The sequence below is a fragment of the Rhinolophus ferrumequinum genome, chromosome 14 (genome assembly GCF_004115265.2).
Source record: "Rhinolophus ferrumequinum isolate MPI-CBG mRhiFer1 chromosome 14, mRhiFer1_v1.p, whole genome shotgun sequence".
Lineage (NCBI taxonomy): Eukaryota > Metazoa > Chordata > Mammalia > Chiroptera > Rhinolophidae > Rhinolophus > Rhinolophus ferrumequinum.
Genome location: NC_046297.1, coordinates 39,980,045 through 40,003,101, shown reverse-complemented (window position 1 = coordinate 40,003,101; position 23,057 = coordinate 39,980,045). Strand labels below are relative to the sequence as shown.

The window sequence follows — 23,057 nt, the reverse complement described above, 5'->3', positions numbered from 1 at the left end:
GGCAACTGGACCTGGAGCTGAGCTGCACCCTCCACAACTAATATTGAAAGGACAACAACTTGATTTGGAAAAAGTCCCAGAAAGTACACACTCTTCCCCAATAAAGTCCTGTTCCCCTTCCCCAATAAAATCTTTAAAAAATAAAATAAAATAAAAAAGAATTGGGCCCAAGGAAGAATTCCAAAGAGGCAACAAATCTAGGTTTTAATTCTTGCTATTGATTGCTTTTGAAATACATTTAAGTCAATTAATTTAAAATACCTTAATGTCAGTTAAAGGGATAACACCAATTGAAACACCTCACATAAGTGTAAAATCAACAGCTGATTCAAAATGGCCCACGGACAAAGTGTAGCATTTCATTGACTAATCTTGCAACAGCACCAGTCTGGATTCTTTTGACAAGGATTCTGTTAACGTATTTAACATTCCATGATAAATAAGGCTCTATGGTTGTAGATAGACTTAAGGTGAGAAGGTTATTAGATGACATACTTTCTAAGTTTCTACCAGCTTTAAATTCTGTGGTAGGAAAGACATACTTGGTATAGTTTGCCCCATTTTGCTGTTCATTCTTATTCCACCATAATTATAACTGTGTCACTTTATTACCCTGAGCTCCCTAAAATTTGCTAACTCCCTTCTCCAGCCACTATACCTAAAGGTTTATACTTTAATTTTAGGGTCTCATTTTCTATACTGAATGGAACCATTTCCACAATGAAGAAAATACCCTCACACTCTTAAATGATCATATACACTTTTTGATCATATTTGTTATGGGCTCTGGCTATTGTAGTTTTAAATGTATAACTATTCTAAGTAGCTAAGAAAACTGTTTATAGTTTGGCAAGGAGTGTCAAGAACATGGTAATGACACTCCTTGTATGAAACATATGGATGTTGAAAGGTAACATCTGTAACCACAAGCTTCACTACATTTTTCTGTCTTTTCTATTATAACACGCTGTGTCTGTTCACCCTTCTATCACCATACCTATCTATGTGGCTGCCAAAAGATCCACAGCTTCTCCTGTTTCTTCTTTTGTTTCAGCTCCTTCACTAACTTTCTCATTCTCCATCTCTGTTTCAATTGTTTCTCCTGTCTTACCTGGAAAAGTAACCAAAGGAGATACTAAGAGATGCTCATTTAGCATTCACAATAAAGTACCCTATAGCTGGTTTCCAGTAGGAACAGTTCTTAATCGTTAGGCCTAAACAATAAATTTCTCTGGTGGTGTCCAAAAGTGATCACGCTGGTTCTCTCAGATCTTCTGAATGATTAGGCACTCAAAAACTGCTGCATTAATAAGTGCCAGAGTTAAGAAACAGATGGCTAAATGCTTCATTTAATTATACTGTAATGTGAAGCTAAAATTTACCAGAATGAGCTTCAACTACCTGAAATGCAGACTTCAATGGCTGTGTATCAGCCGCCCCCACCCCCAGAGATTCTCATGTATGGAACACACCTAAACATCCTGAAACTTTAACAACATAATTTTACCTTCAGTTTTTTGGTCCTCTTTGTTACTATGAGTTTTCCTGACCATTTCCACATTTGTCCCTATTTCTAGAATTCCTGCTGGATGCTCCATGCTACCAACTGTTCCTTCACGTGGAACCTGCTCCATGTTTCCTGGACCTTCGGGAGTTGTTTCCACAAGCTGACTTCCTTCCAAGATTTTTGGAGATCCATTTTCTTTGGGAATTGTTTCTAGAAGTTGGGGCTGCTCATCTCTTCCCTGTGTTTCTTGAAGTTGCTGCTCTTTCGCTGTTTCCACAAGCTGACTTCCTTCCAATATTTCTGGAGATTCAGTCTCCTTGGGAACAGTTTCTGGGAGTTGGGGTTGTTCATTCTTTCCCATTGCTTCTTGAGGTTGTGGCTTTCTACCTGATTCCCGTGGTGGAATATTTTCAGCTATTCCTAAAGGTTTCATGTCTCGGCCAGTTTGTGGGTACTTAGTACCTCCCACTACTCCAGGAGAGTCCCTCTCTCCTGCTGTCCTCAAAGGCTGATGTTTGGCTTCTGTTCCTAAAGGTTCAGTCTCTGTATTTCCTCCTAAAGGCTGATCCTCTGTTGCTGCTTCCACATCTTTCTTCTTTTCTTCTGCTCCTGGAGTATCATCTTTGCCACCTGGCTCAGGTGGTCCAGACTCCTTGAGTCCTTCTAGAGGCTGAGTCTTCTCCATGGATCCTGGAGGGTCTGCAGCATCCTTTGCCAGCGGCTGTTCATGGAGGGATTTAACACCATTAGCTGTAGACACCACTGAAATCTTGAGCTTCTCTAATGGAGGAATTCTTTCCTTTTGTATCTTGCCATTAACAGTAGATTCTCTTCCCAGTGTACATGGTTTGGGTTGGGCAAAGCAGGACTCACTTTCTTCTGTGGTTGAAAAAAATATATTTAAAATTACTTTTTCATCATTCATTCATTTGAAAAATAAATTTAAAAAAATACACATTATTGTTTAGTTTCTATCTTGAGAAAGTATGTTGCTATGAAGAAGTAGATTTCACAGTTCGAGACAGCCCTGGGTACAGTTGAGTACAGAAAGGCCATACCATGACCCTAAACTCCCTAATTCAACCCTCTTTACTGTCTTCAACTCAAACACCTCATCTTAAACATTAAGGTCCTCCAAAATCACAATTTTGTTTTCCTGTTTGCCCCTTATGCACCTTCTCCTGGCTCCTGTCCCATACTCTAATTTAGTACATTTTGTTTCGTCGTGTTCTTTTCCCTGTCCCTCCCTCTCTTCTTAGACTCAGTAGAAGATTTCATCGTGTATGGCCCTGCTTGAATGGTCTTACTTTCCTCCTAAAGCAGAATGGTCCTCAGTGAAAGGAAGAGACCCCAGGACAGAGAAACCCTACTAGGTAAAGACTAAGATGTCTGGGAAGGAAGGTGACAAGGACAGGTCAGCCTGAGTTTCATTTCGTTTGGGGAGCACAGTGGGAAGAGGAATCAAGAGAGAGTTGGAAAACATGAATTTTAATTCTGGCTCTCCCTCCAATCAGGGTTCCCAATGATGTCATCTGTAAAATGACAGTGAATCTGTCTCTTCTACTTATCTCAGAGTTGCATGAGGCATCACCTCACATTAAACAGTGAATGCAAAAGTCAACATGGTAACATATTTATAGTATTTGACTCAGTGATCCTACTTCTGGAAATTTATTCTAAAAGCATAAATGTCAGGAAAATGCTTTGGGGAAAAGTATATAATCCCAGGATTCTTTATAACAGCAAAAGCCGGAAAACAACTTGAAAGTGTAAAAATTGGGGGAAAAGATAAATATTCCACTGGATGCAATATTATTATACCATAAAAAAAATGATTATAAAGACCATATGTTAAAATAAGAAAATAATTATGATATATAAGTTAAAAAATCAGCACTCAGTTGGATTAATCAAATTAAATAATGCATATAAAGTGTTTATTAGCACGAGCTGTGCTGTGCAATTAAGTGCTCCATAAGTCAGCTATCAATTTTATATATATATATATATATATATAACAGTTTTTTCCCTTCTTAAAATGTGTATACATTTTTTCACCCTCTGTAATATGCATATTATATATTACATGTATTACATATATATTATATATGTAATATAGGGTGAAAAAATGTATACACATTTCAAAAAAGGAAAAAGCTGTATTAAAATTGTAGTACTCAATATATACCAATAGCAAAAGATGAATACAAGTCACGTTTGACTTCTACAATTACAAGAGGTTCTCAAAATGGTTACTGTCAGCATCCAGACCCTTCTGATTACAGCGAACATCGTTTGGTAGACATCTGTGGCAAGCGTGTAAACTGTCCCAACACCGCAGCAGAAGCAGCAGGACTTGTTGCTGTGCGAGGCCTCCCGGACCTTCCCTTGTACACATTACACACAGCACCATGTGTCTCAAACTTATCACGAATGCATGCAATTGTCAGGCATGTTAGAGGTTCTGTTGCATACTCACGCCTCCATTGTCATTGGACTTCCACAACGTTCTCAAATTTCAAATACCACCTCAAAATGGTCTTGCGCTCCTCGAAGGACAACTGTGCTTCCACCATTTTCTTTTGATATGGGAGAGCTCCCTCACCACAGAAATTTTAAGTCTCCTTTTCCCTGGTTTCTTAGCTCCCTAGCCCCTGGTCTTAATCACTTTTCAAATCAGTTTCTTAATCCTAAACTAAAGGTTGCACCTAGCCTAAATCACAGCATGTCTCTTACCTCTGCTTCAAATAACTACTTAAAAGCCTGTGACTTAAGCTTGTTAACTGTAATCATTGTAGCCCAGCATTCCCCTAGGCTGTTCCACACCTAAACCCTGGGTGAAATAAAGCTAAACAGACTTTAACATTCCCAGGCAATTCCAGACCTAACCCTGGGTGAACAAATGCCACCTGAAATTAAGATAAATGGACTTTGAGTCCTGTTCCTGGGGCCAGTGCTTTTAATTTATTAATTAAAATCTGTCTCTCTTCATCTAGGGGCCATTGGGATATGAATAATGTCCCATCAAGGCTTCCAGTGCACCGTGACCAAGGCAGATATGCGCCTTGGTCAGGCGCATATAGAAAAAAAAAGAGATACCCTCTTTTCTATTTAAGGTCAGATAGGGTGAGCATTCCATGAATCCCCAATATGTAAGGACAGCCCTACACCCCTTCCCAGGAGGAAACAAATATAGAAGAGAGACATCCCATCCCTCAACTTCCCACAGAGATTTATGGGGATCATGCCTCTCAGGGGAAATAAGGCAGGCAGTTAGAGACAGGCATTACGTCTCTGCATTCCTGCACGTCCAACACAACGCACGGGAACACTGCCTGGAGACCTCCCAAATTCTTCCCTTATCTGCCCTAACCATTACTCACTGTGAAGATCGATCTGACTAGATTAAACTGGTCGCTCACACCGGCGCAGGAGAGGCTACAACGACCTCCATTTCACCTTAACCTCATTATACCATCATCATAGTATCATACATATGCCTGGTAGTTCATTAATATTATTATAACGAACTGATTTCTGGGAAGGAACATGCGCAGTCTAAGAAGATGAGGTAATAGTCCCTTGTCAACCACAGGTGTCAATCAAGTGGTCCCTGCCCAGAGGGGAACAGCCCATCCTAGAGAAAAGAAAATAACCCCAAGTCCTCACCAGTCAGTGCCTTTTGAGCCACTTCTTTTGCTCAGGCCTACTGTTAACCCTTTAGAGTGTACTTTCACTTCTAATAATAGCCTTTTGAGCCACGCTTTTGCTCAGGCCTGTTCCTACACCTTTGGAGTGTACTTTCTCTTCTAATCATGGGCCCTTGAGCCGCTTTTCTTTGTGCTCAGGTCTGCTCCTAACTCTTTGAAGTGTACTATCTCTTTTAATAAAATGCTCTTTCACCACTTTACCTGTGTCTCGTTCAATTCTTTGCTCGAGTTGCCAAGAACCAGGACATCGCACTGAGGAGGGCCCACCCTCCAGCAAGTGGAGGCTAGGGTACCCAGTTCTCCTCCAGGAGGCCCGCGTTTAACCCCCGGTGTAGGAACCACGCCTGGGCATCCTGCCAAGAAGGTCCCCCGACTCCACTAACACATTGACCGTCCTGCCTATCGTATGGTGACACTAGCATGTATTTGATTAATGCCGTCTTTTTAATGAACGTCATACTGCACAGTGCTACCGTAACTCAATTCAAGTTCAAAAAGTAATACATAGATAACATCTCTTAAAATGTGTATACATTTTTTGGCACCCAGATATATCAATTATATATATACATATCAATTTTATATATATATCAAATATACATATATATATATATATATATCATATAGAGAGAAAGAAAGGGAGGGAGGAAGGAAGAGAGAAAAATCAAATCAAAAATAGAGGGGGAAATAGTGGAAGAAAATAAACCAACATGCTAAAAAATGGGCCTCCAGGTGATACATTTCTTCTTCTATCGCTTTTTTCCCAAAGACAGTTTTGCTTTTCTCTAATTTTTTCTTAAGTTACCACCTAGCCCAGTTATATATGCATACATTTTAAAGAATTGTCTGCTTATCTATAATTAAGGTATACAACTAATACACAGGCCTCATCTTCAATTTCCCCTTCTCTGGAGGCAAATATGTTCATTCTTTTAGCTGTTTGAGAGGGAGAGTTTTTTCTATATCTCTAAGTGAATTGCTATTTCATGATTTTTCAGTTTGGGCATTTCAATTTACTCCCACTATGGAAAATAAAGACTTTCTATTCCCACCTCTATCACCCGCCCCACCACCCTCTGCCATACACACTCACATTTCTTTTCAACTCAGTAATTGGATGTTAGCAATTATTTAAAAGAGTAATTATGTTGTAATCTGGGTTATATCTATATTGTTATATGTACATATAACCAGTATGTCTTTTTGGAAAAACTGAGCCATACAGTAAGCTATTACTTTATGTAAACAGCTTTTTGTTTTTCCCAGAGTGAATAATTGTAAAGGTTCTTTACTTCCTTCGTCTATGTGTTATCATTAATTCAACTCACTGCCAACTGTTTCTCTTCTTAATACATTTATTCACATCAAATCATTTCCCACCCTGTCTCCAGGACTGGAGAGGAATTAGAGTCAGCCTGGAGAAGCAGAGTTTAAGAAGGATTTTGTGACTTGCAGCAGGCTATCGGCCCCAGGGGTCCTCGTGATAGAATTGGGGGCAGGTTGTCCTTCACCTCACCCTTTGGCCTCATCATGATTGAAGTCTTCAAATTAATAGCACAGAAGGCAACTTAACAAAACTGGTTTCTCAGATCTATAAAGAAATTCATCATGACAAGACAATTCATTTAGATATTATACAAAGGATGTTCTGGGGATGACTGCCTTAAGGAATTAACAAGGAAATGTGTTAATATACTAATCACAGACATCTGCCAAATCATATTCCTGGCAAAATAGTTACTACAGTGATTAGTACCGTCAGTTAAACGAGACAAACTAATTTCAACCAGCTGTGCCAGCTGTGGGTGTATTCTAAAGGCGTCAGTCTTCTAGAGCACAAAATGGTGGGGGCACACCCAAATCATAGCCACTCAATTTTATATTTTGAAAAATATACTATGCTAGCAATCTAAGTTCTTCCCTTAGAACAAAAGCTTTGTGAAAATTTATTATCCACAAATGGTGTCTTAAGTGTCTAAGGACTCTATCAATTTTTACCAAAACTAGAACATTTAAGTTCCTGATCAGTTTTCATTCTTAAATACTTTTCTGAATCTTACTGGTATGTTTGGCATAGGCCAATGTCCTCAACATATAATGATTTTATAGCACAACCTGAAAATAGTCAACCAAGCCGGGAAATATTACAAAAGAATATCACTCTCTCTAATATTTTTTCTGGGGTGAACCAAAGGAGCTAAAACATCTTTAAAATGATCACACATAAAAATAGAAAAAATGCTGAAATTCATTTTGTAATTTATATTGATTAACTGCAATCTGACTGAATTTTTAAATAACTGTGTTTTAGAAGTAATAACTCCTAACTAATCACTTATAAGTTATATTTCCTGTGCGAGAGAAGAGCAAAATCTACTCAAAAAGGGACGACAGAAATCTTATGACCTTGAAAGTGACACCTATAATGTACTGGCTTTGAATCCTGGTTCCTCCACTTACTAGCCTTCATTTTGTAATTTATATTGATTAACTGCAATCTGACTGAATTTTTAAATAACTGTGTTTTAGAAGTAATAACTCCTAACTAATCACTTATAAGTTATATTTCTTGTGCGAGAGAAGAGCAAAATCTACTCAAAAAGGGACGACAGAAATCCTATGACCTTGAAAGTGACACCTATAATGTACTGGCTTTGAATCCTGGTTCCTCCACTTACTAGCCTTATTAACCCTTGTTGTGCCTCAGTTTCATCACCTGTAGAATGGGAGAAGTATTAGCAGAGCTATTGTGAGAGTTACACGACTTAATACCTGGAAAGCACTAGCACAGCGAGTGGCACACACTGAGTGTCAATCAATGTTAGTCATTACTAGTATTATACTTCATCTGATGACCCTAGCAAGGAACAGATTGCGGTGGACAGACAGAAAAATAAGGTAATTCCATTCATTCTAATACTGGTGCCTTTCTCCAAACCTATTTAGAAAAGAAGAAAGATCAGAGTAAATAAATGAAAAGTTTGGAAAACAAATGGTTGCTTCAAATCATCTCTCAGAAAATACAACAATAAAGTATACAATTACCACTAACATTTCCTTTCAGGCACCAGATTTCATATCCTTAACAATGTTTTTATCTCCAGCTAGGGAAGTATAATTTTTGGATTCGTTTGACTTCTCGCCTCCTCAGCTAGAGCAGGCCATTCCAGACTGTTCTGATGATGGGTGTGAATCCTGATTCCATCATTTACTTAACTGTGTGATCTAGACAAGTGCCTAACCTCTCTGGACCTCAGTTTTCTCAAATGTAAAACAAGGATATTATGTTTGCCTTCCAGGCTTGTTAAGATAATCAAGGTGATCAAGGTGAAAATGTGTGTAATTACCCAACATGGTGTGTGACATGAGAAGGCACTAAGTAAACAGGGACGCAGCACAGTGTAGAGCCATGCAGGTGTCTCACTGCCCAGGGGTGTGCTTCTGAAGGGGCAAGGGAGAGCTGAACTCCAGCCTGTGTGCACCTGCAAGGTTGCACATGTCAGAGGTGGGGAGGGCTTCTTTTTCTACTTTCACAAATGTCCTTTGTGGCCTAGCAGTGGCTCTGTCAATAAGCTATAGCTAACTTGGCAACAGAAAGAATGAACTGCAATATTAAAGGACTTGTATAAAGAGTCACTCAAACACTATGAAGTTGTCAACATTAACCTATAAAATTCTGTTGTTACCATGATAAGTTTAAAAACATGATTGTTGATAGATAATGGAATAGTATTCATTATGTCAGCCATGATTTGACTGGGCTTGACTGGCATTAATAAAGGCCACTGATAGCTTTTTATATAAATAAATATTTCATTGTTGGCTTTGATTTTATTTTGTTCATTAAATATTCATCAAGTGCCTACTGTATGCCAGCTTTCGGCTGAGCACCAGGTTTACAGCAGTTAAGAAGGAAGAAAAATCCGGTCCCTGCATTCTTAGGGTTTACTGTCTGCAGGGAAATTCAAATAATAGCTACTTCCCTCACTAAACACAACTTGGTACCTATGCATTACCGCTTACCCAAGATCTCCACATGCTTTGTCTCCATGGTTTTGTGAATCCCCAACATACCTTCTTGACACAGAAGAAGGTACTATAGCATTTCTTCTAGCAATCTAACTAGAAAAGCAGTGAGCTCTTTTGTCCACAAAAGAAGACATTCTATGCCTAATCTGTATTATTATGTAATAAATATTGTGCACAGATGCATTATTTCCACATCCAAAGTTGTTTAAAGATATGTCTGTTTTCCAAACCCTACATTTTATCAAATCATACACTGCTTTGGGTTTAATCCTTTGGTGCTCATTATCTCTCTTGATTCTGCTGTAAGATGATCCATGCACAAATTTGTTCTGACAGCTGAACTAACAGAACCCTTGTTGCAAGCACTGTTGTGATAGGCACACAAAGAAATTAAATACTAGGCAACATCACAGAAAGGATTAGAACTAGAGCTAACATACCCGAAACTCACATTATGGTGGAAGCTTTTCAACTCAGTTCATTACCCTAATCAGAAATGAAAACTTTCTACCCACCAAGGAGAAAAACTCGAGGTCAGCATTTCCTATCCCATGGTTATGACATATTAGACATCCCAAAGACCTCATTGGCCTGTCTGCTGGGTATTCTAGAAAATCAGTGAGAAAGGGGGACCTTGGTATGTTCCCTTGTTGCCACCATTTCCAGGTTTTTGTAGCTTTTGAGCTTTGGGAACCAGAGATGCAGCATGAGTCAGCTCCAAGAGCAGAGGCCACTCATCTTCCTTCTCATCTTCTTACTTTACTGTCTCCTCAATTCCATTCTATTCTTTATCCATCCACCCAACAAACATTTGTGGATCTAATTGTGTTGCTACTCTAGATATTTTTGTCCTTTCCCTCATCAAAGTATGTAAAATACCGACCTTGTATGCCATGGCACAAATGCTAACCCCCAAAAGTTCATTCTATTTGTTACGGTGATCTGTCATCAGTGATCTTTGATATTACTAGGGCAAGACTTTCCACCAGCAAAATGATTACAACTTGCTGAAGGCTCAGATGATGATTAGCATTTTTTAGCAATAAAATATTTTAAAGTTAAGATATGTACATTGTTTTATTTTGTTTTTATTGGGGAACAGTGTGTTTCTCCAGGACCCATCAGCTTCAAGTCGTTGTCCTTCAATCTAGTTGTGGAGGACGCAGCTCAGCTCCAAGTCCAGTCACCGTTTTCAATCTTAGTTGTAGGGGGCGCAGCCCAACATCCCATGAGGGAATTGAACCAGCAACTTGTTGTTAAGAACTCACGATCTAACCAACTGAGCCATCCGGCTGCCCCTCCGGCAGCTCAGCAGCAGCTCGTTGTCTTCAATCTAGTTGTGGCGGGCGCAGCTCACTGGCCAATGTGGGAATCGAATTGGCAAGCCTGTTGTTAAGAGCTCACGCTCTAACCAACTGAGCCATCCAGCCAACGCTGTACATTGTATTTTATACATAATGCTATTGCACACTTCACAGACTATAGTCTAGTGTAAACATAACTTTTATATGCACTGGGAAACAAAAAAATTCATGTGACTCACACTGTTGAGATATTTGCTTTATTGCAGTGGTCTAAAACCAAACTTACACTATCTCCTAGGTATACCTGTATTATCCCCATTATACAATTAAGGAAATATGGCACAGAAAGATTTAGTACTTTATCTAGGAGAGGTACACAGCTAGGAGTGGCAGAGCTCAGATTTGATTTGAGCTCAAGAAAATGTGATTCTACCCTGAAGATTTAGGTGCTTTAAGGCAAATTGTGGTCCCAGAACCTAAACCATAAGCATTACCTGAGAGTTTTTTGTTGTTGCTGCTGTTGTTGTTTTAATGCTAACTCACAGGTCCCACCCCAGATGTACTGAACCAGAATCTGTATCTTAACAAGATCCGGGGATGGTTAAATTACCTATGGCAACACGCTGGGGTCATCAGGAAAAGGCATAAAGGAGCTAGTCAGGAGAGACTGAAGTGGATGACGAACACACAGAACTGCTGGCTGTGGGAGTCCCTCATTCTCCACAGGCCTGTTGCCCATTGTCAAAACCCTGGCGTGGTCTCTGCTCTCAAGCCTGCATGCCACGGCCAGCACCATGATGAGTATATTGATTTAGCAATGAATTGAGGGCCCGAACTGGTCTAAGTGAGCTCCACACTAGGAAGTGAGATTTTTGTCCAGCTTCCATCATTTCTTGGAACTGGCTGGGTTTGCTAAGCCTCCACCTCAGCTAGGTCAGGAAACAAAGGTCTTCTAATTTCTCATCTGAAATTAAGGTTAATACTTTCTGTACCTTGCACTCTAAGAGCTGTGAGTAGTGGCTGCACTGATTGAGGTGGCTGTTCTCTCAGCTTAGCCGTTCTGTCTGACTCAGTCAGTGTGCCGTGTGCAGAGGCTTGTGGCCAAGAGCAGGTGCCTGTGTTGAGAAGGGAGTATTCCCATCAGCAGTTAGCAAATTTGTGGCTGGGATGGAATACATTTTGCAACAGAGCAGTCATAGTCACATCAAAGATTTGGGCTTCAAGTCTAGTGGTTAGTGTACCCTGAGAGTCCCCAGTATCAGAAAGAGCAGTGGGCAGACCAAGTAGGATTGTGACCCCAGGTCTTTCTGCTGACTGCTGCTACTACTCTCTGAGATTAGAGATCCACATGCAATGCACATGACTTTGCTTAGTATAGATCACATTAAGGGAAGTGGAGGATTTTCCCAGAATGAAAAGCCATTTGTAACAAAGCAGAAGTCTTCCTCTCACAGGGTGTATGCACCTGTGAGTCCAGCATTGGACTACTGGCACAGACAGTTAAAACCTGAATTAAATGAGCTTCTTTTCTTCATAAAGCAGAGCATAAGAAAAAGCTTCAGGGCAGCCGGGTTGCGCAGTGGTTAGAGCGCAGTGCTCATAACACCAAGGTTGTTGGTTCGATTCCCAGTAGGCCAGTGAGCTTCGTCCTCCACAACTAGACTGAAAACAATGACTTGATATGGAGCTGATGGGTCCGGGAAAAACCCACTGTTCCTGAATATTCCACAATAAAAATTAAAAAAAAAAGAAAGGAAAGGAAAAGCTTCGATCTAGGAAGAAGCAGGTTTGACCAAGAATTATGGAAATGATTAAACTGAAAGATTTTAATAAAATTAGAGTATAAAACAAACATCTCTCAACCTTCTTCAAGCTTCCAAGTCTCCAAAAGGACTATTAGAGAAGTTTAGGAGGTGGTGATAAGTCATGTTAAGAACAGGTGCCCTTGATATAATGTGTGGAGAAGGGCCTTTATCTCTGTGGTCTTCCTCCCCAAAACCCACAACCCACCTCACATCATAAGGAAAACATCAGACAAATACTAATTGAGACAAACTGTAATCCCAGAAGTTTACAAAATACTTGACCAGTACTCCTCAAAACTGGCAAGGTCATCAAAAACAGGTCTGAGAAACTGTCATAGTACAGAGGAGTCTAGGGCAAGATGGCGGCTAAATGTGGTATTCTGGAATAGAAACAGGACATTAGAGAAAAAGTAAGGAAATCTGAATAAAGTACGGACTTTGGTTAATAATAATGTATAGTACTGGTTCATTATTGTTACAAACACTCTACTAATGTAAGATGTTAATAATAAGAGAAAGTGGTTGTGAGGTATATGGAAATTGTGCTGTCATCATAATTTTTCTGTAAATCTAAAATCATTCTAAAACAAAGTTCATTTAAAAAAATTATAGCAGCAAAAGTACAAGAGCAAGTAACCTTGCAAAATAAGATGTGGTAACCTTAGAAAAACTGCTTCATAAACTTTGGTCATTCACACACCACTTTTATGATTTTTGAAGATTTATGTACAACTTGTGCTATTACTGACTTAATGTTTTTCATTGTCCCTTTCCTTTAACAAACTTACTAAAAAGAAAAAAAAAGTTAGGAAATCAAAAAATTCAGAGATTTGGGGGTGGCTGTTTAGCTCAGTGGTTTAGAGTGTGGTGCTAATAGCACCAAGGTTGCCGGTTTGATCCCTGAATGGGACACTGCGAGCTGCGCCCTCCTTAAAACAAAAAAGAAAGAAAGAAAGAAAGAAATTCAGAGATCTAGAACTTGATCTTGAGGAAAAAACAAAACTTGATATTGGAAAAGCAATAAAGAAAAATTGAGATTCATTAAAACTGATATTAATGACAGATAATTTTATTGAGGACTTACTAGACAATATTCAAGGCCAGGGGTCAGTACATTTTTCCTGTAAAGGGACAGATGGTAAATATTTTCAGCTTTGCTGAACATTGGGTCACTATTACAACTGCTCAACTCTGTCATCATGGTGAGAAAGCAGCCATAGAAAATGAATGGGCATGTCTGTGTTCCCCAAAACTTTACTAAAATAGGTGATGGGCTAGATTTGGCCAGTAGGCCAGTTTGCCAATCCTTGTTCTAGGCAACATTTAGGCTACATTCTAGGTGCGTTATATGTATTAACTCATTTATTCCTCAGACTATCTCTATGAAATAGGAACTATTGTTAATCCTATTAAACAAATGAAGTCATTGAGCCATAAAAAGATTCAGTGACTCAAAATCACAACTACTAAATTAATCCTGAACCAGGATTTGAACCCAGACAGTCTAACTCCAGACCCACATTCTTAATCAGCACTCTATACTGAGTGGGTTGAAATTCTGCCTCAAAGCCACATGTTCTCTTTCTGTCTCTCTGTCTCTCTCTCTCTCTTTCTCACATACACACACACAGACAAACACACACACACACATTTGAAGTATACAGGTAATCACAGCCTCTCACAACCATATAGTCTGTAGACGTTACTCCAGGACAAACAAAGGGAAAGGAAACTAGCCAAAAGAAACTATGTGGTTCCTATCAGTCTTAGGAAAATGGAAAAGAGTAAGAACAGGCAAAAAAAAAAAAAAAAAAAATCAAGGAGTTCCTTATCATTATCAATGATAGTTACCGAAAGAAAAGAAAGGAGGATGGTTTGCGGAGGACATTTCAACAGACAGAGGTCCTTGCTGAAGGCAGATAGATGTTATCTCCAGGAAGAGAAACCACTAGTGAAAATGATAGAGCAGTTGGAATGAATATCTCAGTGGGTCATGGGACACAGAGGATATGATATTTGTGCAGCACACTCAGGTGATGGAAGAAGCTGCACCTGGCGGACCTTGCCAGGCTGCCCTAGAGACTGAGAGAAACTCTAGCACATTACACCTATTCTCACAGACTGGGAAGCTCTCTGATGCATAGAACAAAGGGACAAATATATTTCTGTCACCGTAAATACACTAGAGTAGCATTAGCTAGGCAAGGCTGAGAAGATAATGATAGCATGAATCAGAGCAGTCTGCAAAGTGTGGAATGTTCTCATCCTGCAACGACCATTTAGGGCTAGATTTTTAAAGGCAAACTGCTGAAGAGAGCAGAGAGGTCTTTTTCACTGAATGTAAAGTCAAATATATTACAGAGTTTAAAAAGTACTGTCCCCAAATGATTGTCCTGGTGAAGGGAGCAGACAATTAATTGATGGTACATCCATATGACTGTAGGGGAAGAAAGTACTCATAGATAGCAAGGACCTTTCTTTCAGTAGAGAAAAATCAGGTCAATCACTGAGAAGGAAGGACCTGGCAGGGGTGGGGCTAGGGAGGAACAGCTGCAAAGAAGCCTGGAGGGCTGGGGACTCAGGGTCATACAGAAGGCTCGTTGAGCAGCCTCTTGGCCTGAGTCATTTCAACCTTTGGCCTATGAGGTCAAGTTCTTTATATATTTACTTATCTTAGAGGAAGTTAATTATACTGTCATGGCCACAGAGTCTATTGTATGTAAATGAAATGTGACTGTTGGTGACCTGAAAAGGAGATAGATTAGGGCAAAGATGTCATTTTGCTGTTTACTGATGCTTCCGGATCTTCTTGCATCTCGACTTTACTACTTAATGTACATTTGGACACTTCTTTTATCTAAACTGGTCCAATGTGACATGCTCATCTCAATGCAAGTTAAGCCATACAGATTTGAATGTCAAGAGGTGTCATATGAATAAACAACATGTTATCAGGACTTGAGGTCTCTTATGTTATTAGAGAAACCAGACTAGAAAAGAGGCCAGAGGGACTGTTGAGAAAAGAGGGTCATTCATCCCTCCTAGGTGTAGGGCTACCCAGTCACCACAGCCCCTTGGGCCCATCCATGGGGAAGCAAGTGGTGTCAGTTGAACTTGTCCTAATGACACCTGTTGCCCTTTCTTTTCTCTGCCTATTTCCAGTGACCACGCCTTATTTCTAAGCACACTAGCATTGCTTATTTCACCCACCTTTATAAAGCATAATCCCCATGGAGTTTAACTGTTAAAAACAATGTGTTTTTTGTTTTTGTAATCTTCATCCGTAAAGGGCAAAGCTCTGACACCCTTGAATATATACAAAAGAATGAACTCTAGAGCCTGACTGCAATTCCCAAGGAGGGTTCAAGGAGTGTGAACAGCAATAGCAGCCCTGGGACAGTAAAGATGCTTCTGAGGTCATTATGGTATTTTGCAGACATTCACACTCACTTGGAGAGCTATATTCTGGCACTTTGCTTTTTGAAAACCAACCATTACCTAGTCCTACTTACACTTATACACACCAGTTTCCAAAGCCTGGCCAAGTTTGATGCTTTTGGTCAGTTTTGGTGAGCCTTTCAGTAATCCCCAAAAGTATCAGGTTTTTATTTTAAACTTGATATTGTAAAACATTAACATAGAAGTGAAACTGTACACATGAGCTGGAACATGTGGCAACTTTACAGAAGTATGATTTAACAGAACACAATAAACCTTTGTTTTGCTGTACTGACCTTTTCCCGCATGACTAGGAAACCCTCTTCACAACCCAAAACCCTCTTCCCAAGCCCATGTTGGCCAATGCTGCCTTCCAGTTTCTGTTATTCTGTGGGTCCTGATTCCTACTCTCCCTCTGCTTTCTTAGCAGTACTCTCACCCTCCTGAACCTTCACCTCTGTCGATCCGTTTATTCACCCACTCAGCAGATATAGATTGCATTTCTCCTATGTGTAAGGCCACATGACAAGTTCTGGCAGAACCAGGACTAGACCCCAGAAGGAACTGGAGATTGTGAGGAGAGCAGGGGCTTCGGAGTCACATACATTGGGCCTAAGCCCCAGCTGCATCGCTTACTAGCTCTGAGACCTTGGGCAACTTACTTATCCTGACTAAGCAGTGTTCTAGCTATGTTTGGCGATACTGATGTTTATTTATAAGGCTCTTGAATGAAATAAATGAGATCATAGACTAAAGTACCTGGAACCAAGATGGTGCTCCTACCTTGTCCCCTAACTCCTGCTCCATGTCCATGTTTTGACGTAGCTGCACTAATGATGGAAAGCCTTCAATTTTAGAAAAAGATTTATTGTATTGTTGATGAGAGTGTAAATTGGTATAACTCTTATAGAAGGCATTTAGGCAGGTATCTATCAAGATTACAAATGCACATACCTTTTGACCTAATAATGCTACTTCTAGGAAACTGTCCCACAGTTACAGTTGCACACATTCAAAACGATGTATGTATTAAGGAATTCAGTTGCAGCCTTGTTTGCAACAGGAAAAAACTGAAAACAAATCAAATATCCCTTAACAGGGGACTGGTTAAATAAATCACACAACGTATTATTAAGCAAGTGTAAAAAAGGAGAATGACATTCTCTGCATATCAATGTAGAAAAATTTCCATGTTGATAGGTGAAAAAAACAAGATGAAGAATAGTGGGTATAATACATTACATTTTATGAATAAAGACGGGAGAGGGAAATAATATTTTCAATGTATAAAGAAACTTTGGAAGAATACACAGAAAAATAAACCTAATAACAGTATTTACCCATGAGTGAGATTGGAACTAAGCAGATAGTGGGGCTGGAGTAGGAGGTGTGCTTTTCACTGCATGCATTTTTCAAATGTTTTCAATTTTTAGAGCCATGTATGCAGTTCTTATATTCCATTTTAATTAGGTATGTGTAATAACCAGACCTACCACAAAGACTTACCGAATATTCTCTGTGTGCCAGGCTGGCGAGGCGACACAAAGACATATAAGACTCAGTCCAAAGACTTGTAGCGTTTAAAAAAAAAAGAAAGAAATCCCATTTGTATAATGTCTATATGCAAGAAAAGCCTATAAAAATCACTTTAATATTAATAACGTTTGTTTTTCAATTACAAAAAGAATTTGTCTACTCAGGACTGAAGGTATCTCCACAGTACAAAGAACAATTCCCATAACTATGAAATTGAAGCCTCATCGTATTGCCCAGGGAGCGGGGACGCCAAGCTGCTAGTGAGAGTTCAGGCAGAGCAAACAAAGGATTGTACCTGTAGTGGAAACGTACACATTAACCTAGCAATGAATGTGTCAATAATTACAATCTATTTACTTTGTCCACACTGGTGCTTCAGCTGTGAAATCTCAGGAAGATGTCTGCCACAAACGGTTGGCGTTTATTTTAACAAAGAGTTTAGTAAGCAGGGGCTGGTAACACTGGGAAGATTGGATGCCAAAGCTCTTGAGACTTTTGGGTCCATTAAAGTCTGTGAAGACAACAAAACCTTTGTGTTCAGAGTCCATCAGCTCCTCAGGGCACTGAAAAGAACAGAAATTGCCCTAATACTTAGAACTTGCTTCCACAAACGAGAGATTCCAAACTCAATCTGTCTAATTTTCCTTTTGGAAGAAAAAAACAGCCTCTTTCCTTACACATTTCAGGGCATTCAGTAAAAATCTCTGTGTGACTACCAACTACCAGGCACTGTTCTACACTTTGAGTAGCACTGGAAATTATTTATAACCAAAGGCCAGTCTCCACCTCTTTCTTTGGAGGTGACAGAAAGAAATTCATAGGATTCAGGGTCTAATGGGTCAGACAATGTCTGCATGTGATCACTAGAATGTATTTTCCTATTTAGCCTAATGGCTTCCTAACCAGTAGCTGCTATTTTATTTAAATTGGAGCACAGAAAATAAGTACCTTTATATTTTAGTGTTACAAGATTTTAGAACTGTAACAGATCTAAGCGGTAACCTAATTCAACCCATTATTTATGACTCTTTTGCTGGTAAGCTAATACTGCATCATGAGCAAACAGTTCTTAAGCTAGTTACAGAAAATTGTCTAAACAAATCCAGTCTACAGGCTACTTGATGTATTTGAGCTTTAACTCACAGGGTTCTAAGGTTGATATTGTGAATTTAAAAGAATCTCTTATGATAGGAAGATTATCTGTATCTCTATGGGAGGGCACTGAAAGTTTCTCTACATCTATGTACTGTTTAAAATATCTCTAAGGTTAAATATCCACCAAATATTCCTAGTTTAAATTTGGAAGTAAATATATATTTCATATTTTACTGACTCTTACTTAGAGATAAATAAATACCTTATTGATTATATTATATTTATATTATTTATTATATATTACGTATATTATAATAAATACTCTATTAGACTTTATTGTATTTCTTTTGTTATTTGTATAGTGGATGACCATACATCTAATGGGGATCCAGAGTGATCTGAGGCAAAAACAGATTTAAATCTAGTTGTCACAAGCTGGTTTAAGGAGGAAAAGGTGAAGGTCTGGAATCAGAGCACCTGAATTCACAGCCCATCTCCAACTCTTAAGGAGTCCTGTGACCTTCGGCAAATTATTTCCTTTTATCTGTAAAATGGGGAAATCATGAATTTAGTCATAGCATTGTTATAAGATCAAATGAAGTAATTCATTCAACAATTATGTACCAAGCATTGTTAAGCATGGTGGGACGGGGGGAGGTACAGTGAGTAAATGAATGTACAGGACATTTAATAAACTTGGACTTTTTTTTTTTAACTTGGACTGTTTTTATCTAAAAGCACATACACACAAACTTGGGATTGCATATAAAGAAGTTTTGCGCTACAGAAACAGGAATGAATTATTTATGAAGTCTCCAAGATCATGAAGTTGAAATGGTGAACATACAATAGTATCCATTTTCAAGAGAGTTTTGTCTGATTGAGGCTCAGAAGCAAAATACACCTGTTGATTGATTTGATATGTGCGCGGAGCAATTTATGCAGCATATTAATTAATTTTCTATGCACTAAAACTGGTTGTCAGGTTTTTTAACATTTCTTTAAGAACAACATCCATATAAATTTAGAACAGCAATGAAAGCGTGAATAAAAACTGAAAGGGTGTGACTCTTGTAGATGGTTTTTTTTTCCTTTCATTTTTCTTTTTTTTTTAATTAAAGTTTATTGGGATGACAATTGTTAGTAAAGTTATATAGATTTCAGGTGTACAATTCTGTATTACATCATCTATAAATCCCATTGTGTGTTCACCACCCAGAGTCAGTCCTCCTTCCATCACCATATATTTGATCCCCCTTACCCTCATCTCCCACCCCCCACCCCCCCTTACCCTCTGGTAACCACTAAAATATTGTCTGTGTCTATGAGTTTTTGTTTCTCATTTGTTTGTCTTGTTCTTTTGTTGTTTTTGGTTTATATACCACATATCAGTGAAATCATATGGTTCTCTGCTTTTTCTGTCTGACTTATTTCGCTTAGCATTGTAGATGGTTTTAACACTGGTGATAAAATGTATTTTAAAACAAGCTCATTCATTCTTTTCTGAGAGGATTAAAAACCCCATTCCACCTGTTAGATACTTTTGCCCCTCCCCAAGAGTAACATTCCTGCAATACATGTTTTCATTGATTTAAAAATCTATAATGATGATTTAATGTTCTGCTTTTTAAACTAGGATTCTATTCTTAGACTACCGAGGGCATGGCAGGAGATAGAAGCCAAAATGATATGGTGTATCTTCCTGAAGCATGAGTTTCCTTTCCTGTTTTTCACATTTAAATCAACAAGGATTTAACATGGAACAAAATGCAAAATCCACCTGGTTTCACAAAATAAAATGTGAAACTTCAAAGAAATTGCCCCTTGCACTGGCCTCTTGAGAGTGTATTTGGGGTACAGAAGCTTTTGTCTCTTTAGGAGAAAGGTTTACAAGTGCTGTACATAAGGAATGTATTTTTCCATCTTTTCACATTGTTGTCAGTGACAAGGGGTTTGGAATTACTGTTACATATGGTTTTAGTTTTTTGCCTATTTCCAAATTTGTTATTGCTTTTTATTATCTACTGAAGCTAGAAATAAATTATCATAGATCATGAAAATGACTACAATAAAACATATTTCTGACTAGGACTCTATCTGAGTTTTGAAACAACATTCATGAAAACCCTGCAAGCTCTACTACAAAATCAGAAGGGAAGATATTTCTGTATTATTGGAATAAGGCAAGGTGCTAAAAGAAGACCTGTGAAAAGGAATTAACCAAAGTATAAAATTTCCCCTAACTTTAGCCTTGAAGAAGACTGTAACCTAGTTTGAAGCAATTTGCTTAAACTTCCAGAGCTTTATCCAAAACGTAAGAAGTGAGTCAGTTGTAAAACCCAGTCATTCTCTAGTTCATTAATCTGCTTTTATTCTTTTCACAGCACTTATCTCTGTCAGAAACTATCTTAATCATTTGTTTAACTTTGTTGTCTGTCTCTTCCACCTCTAAACCCCAAAAGTAGGGTCCCTTGTATCTCCAGCATCTAGCCAAGCACCTACCTGGCTATTTTATTATATAGTTGACACTCAAAATATACTTGTTGAATTTCTTTGTAGGATTCAGAGATGACCACTTTTTATCACGTGCATGTTTGTCAAGAAATACCCCAAAGATAGGGGAAAGTGTACCTGACTTCTTCAAAAGTTCAGGAACCAATCTGAAGGAGTGACTGCCCACCTGTACTTTCAGCATCCTTTGCCATCTCGGATGCTGAACCACTGACGGGAGGGCAAGGCGGAAAGGTCTTGATAGAAAAATGGGTATACATCTCTCCTTACGACCAGAAACTAACGGTTCTCAGTCAGATTGCATCTTTATATAATCTGAAGTTTCGTACTTCTAGGAGATTAAATAGCACCTATTGTTAAGGACAGGAAATTATTCATCTGCTTAAGAGAATGCGGTGGCTAACCAAGCTAGGGATTTAACGCCAATTCCCTGCGATCACACCAGATGACGAGATAACCCCAGCTCCCCACCGGGCCTCGCGCGTCTGGGCGCGCGCGGACCGCCGCACCTTGGGTCACAGTAGCGCCGCTACAGATTTCGGGAGGGAGTCGCTCGGTGTGTTCAGGGTTCCACTTCCATGCTCAGGGAGGAACTCGCCCCCTGCCGGGCGGGGTGGGCACGGGTCGCACCTTTCGGACCCCCAGAGAGCGAGCCGACCCGAATCCCGAGGCCCAGGAGGGGGTGGGGTCGGGTCCCCTGCTCACCGCTGCGGAGCCTGCTGCTGTCGCCGGCCTTGTTGAAGGCGCTGCTGGAGCAGCCCATCGCGGCGGTGCCGACGCCGGCAAGAGTGAGGCCCCGAGGGCGAGTGCAGCCACCTGTCCCAGCCCCACGCGGTGTCGGCCCTCGGAGCCCCGCGCAGCGCTGAAGTTCCCAGTATTCTGCCAGTTCTGCTCCCGCGGAGCGCCGGGCTGCGGGTGCGCACCTAGGCAGCAAAGGGAGCCACGCCGAGCGCAAGCAGTCAGGGAGCAGACAGCGAGCAAGCAGAAGAGGACAGGGACAAGGAGCCTGGAGGGCAGAAGGGGGACGGTGTGCTAAAGGCAGAGAGGAAAAAGGCCTCTGAAGCGGGCATAGGGATGATGTCGGGGGAGGGAGTGAAAGGCTGGAGGACTCTTCTGAACCATCACTAAATAGCTGGGAGGGGAGGAGGCGATTTGGTCAGTGGCTATTGATTGGTAGACTAGATTTTGCGGTGACAGCCTTAATCTTACATAACTTCAGTACAATTACCACAAGGAAGTTTCACGTTGATACGATACTATTAATCCATCCTTATTGAACTTTGGTCAGTTGTCCAATTCGGGACCACATACTGCCTTTAGTTGTACTTTAGTTTGCTTTAATCTGAAGTAGTTCCCCGGTCTTTGTTTTTCATGACCTTGACATTTCTTAAGAGAACAGGCCATTTATTTTGTAGAACATTACTCAGTTTGGGTTTGTCTAATGTTTCCTCATGATTGTTTTCAGGCGATGCACTTTGGGCTGAAATACACAGACGTTATGTTATCTGTGTATTTATATCAAGTGGCACATGATGTCGATTTGTCTTATTATTCATGTTGTAGTTAAGGCACTGTCTGCCAGTTTTCTCCACTGAAAAGTCACTATTTTACTCTTTGTAATTTATGGGGAGAGACTTAGTAAGTATCCTATTTCTCATCAAACTTTTATCTGCCACTTTCAGTATATATTAGTATTTTTGCTTGGATGAATTATTATGAGTTATGAAATGAGTTTTTCTAATTATATGATTCCTTCTACATTTATTAGTTGGCATTCTACTTTAATGGAGCACTTTCCCTTTTCTTCCATTTATTATTCACTTACATCAGTAAATACTCAAGAATTTTTACATTATTCAATGGGTCGTTACCATCTGTGTTAGTTTATTAGGGCTGTCATACCAAAGTACCACAGCCTGGGTGACTTAAACAAAAGAAATCTATTTCCTCATAATTTTGAGGCTATAAGTCTGAGATCAAGGTGGGGGCAGGGTTAGTCTCATTCTAAGGCCTCTCCCCTTGGCTGGTACGTGGCAGTCTTCTCCTGTGTCTGCACATGGTCTTCCTGCCGTGCGTGTCTGTGTCCTAATCTCTTCTTATAAGTACACTAATTATATTGGAT

General features: G+C 39.6%; 1 protein-coding gene across 1 annotated transcript; it reads right to left on the bottom strand.

The window, feature by feature from the left end:
* Nucleotides 1-944: 944 nt before the first annotated feature.
* On the bottom strand, nt 945-22,015 carry ERICH5 (glutamate rich 5). Its single transcript, XM_033126164.1, has 3 exons — nt 21,641-22,015; nt 1,508-2,386; nt 945-1,111 (listed from the first exon to the last, which is right to left on the bottom strand). Exons 1-3 carry the CDS (start codon nt 21,696-21,698, stop codon nt 1,002-1,004), a joined length of 1,047 nt encoding a protein of 348 aa, XP_032982055.1. The 5' UTR covers nt 21,699-22,015; the 3' UTR covers nt 945-1,001.
* Nucleotides 22,016-23,057: the final 1,042 nt, after the last annotated feature.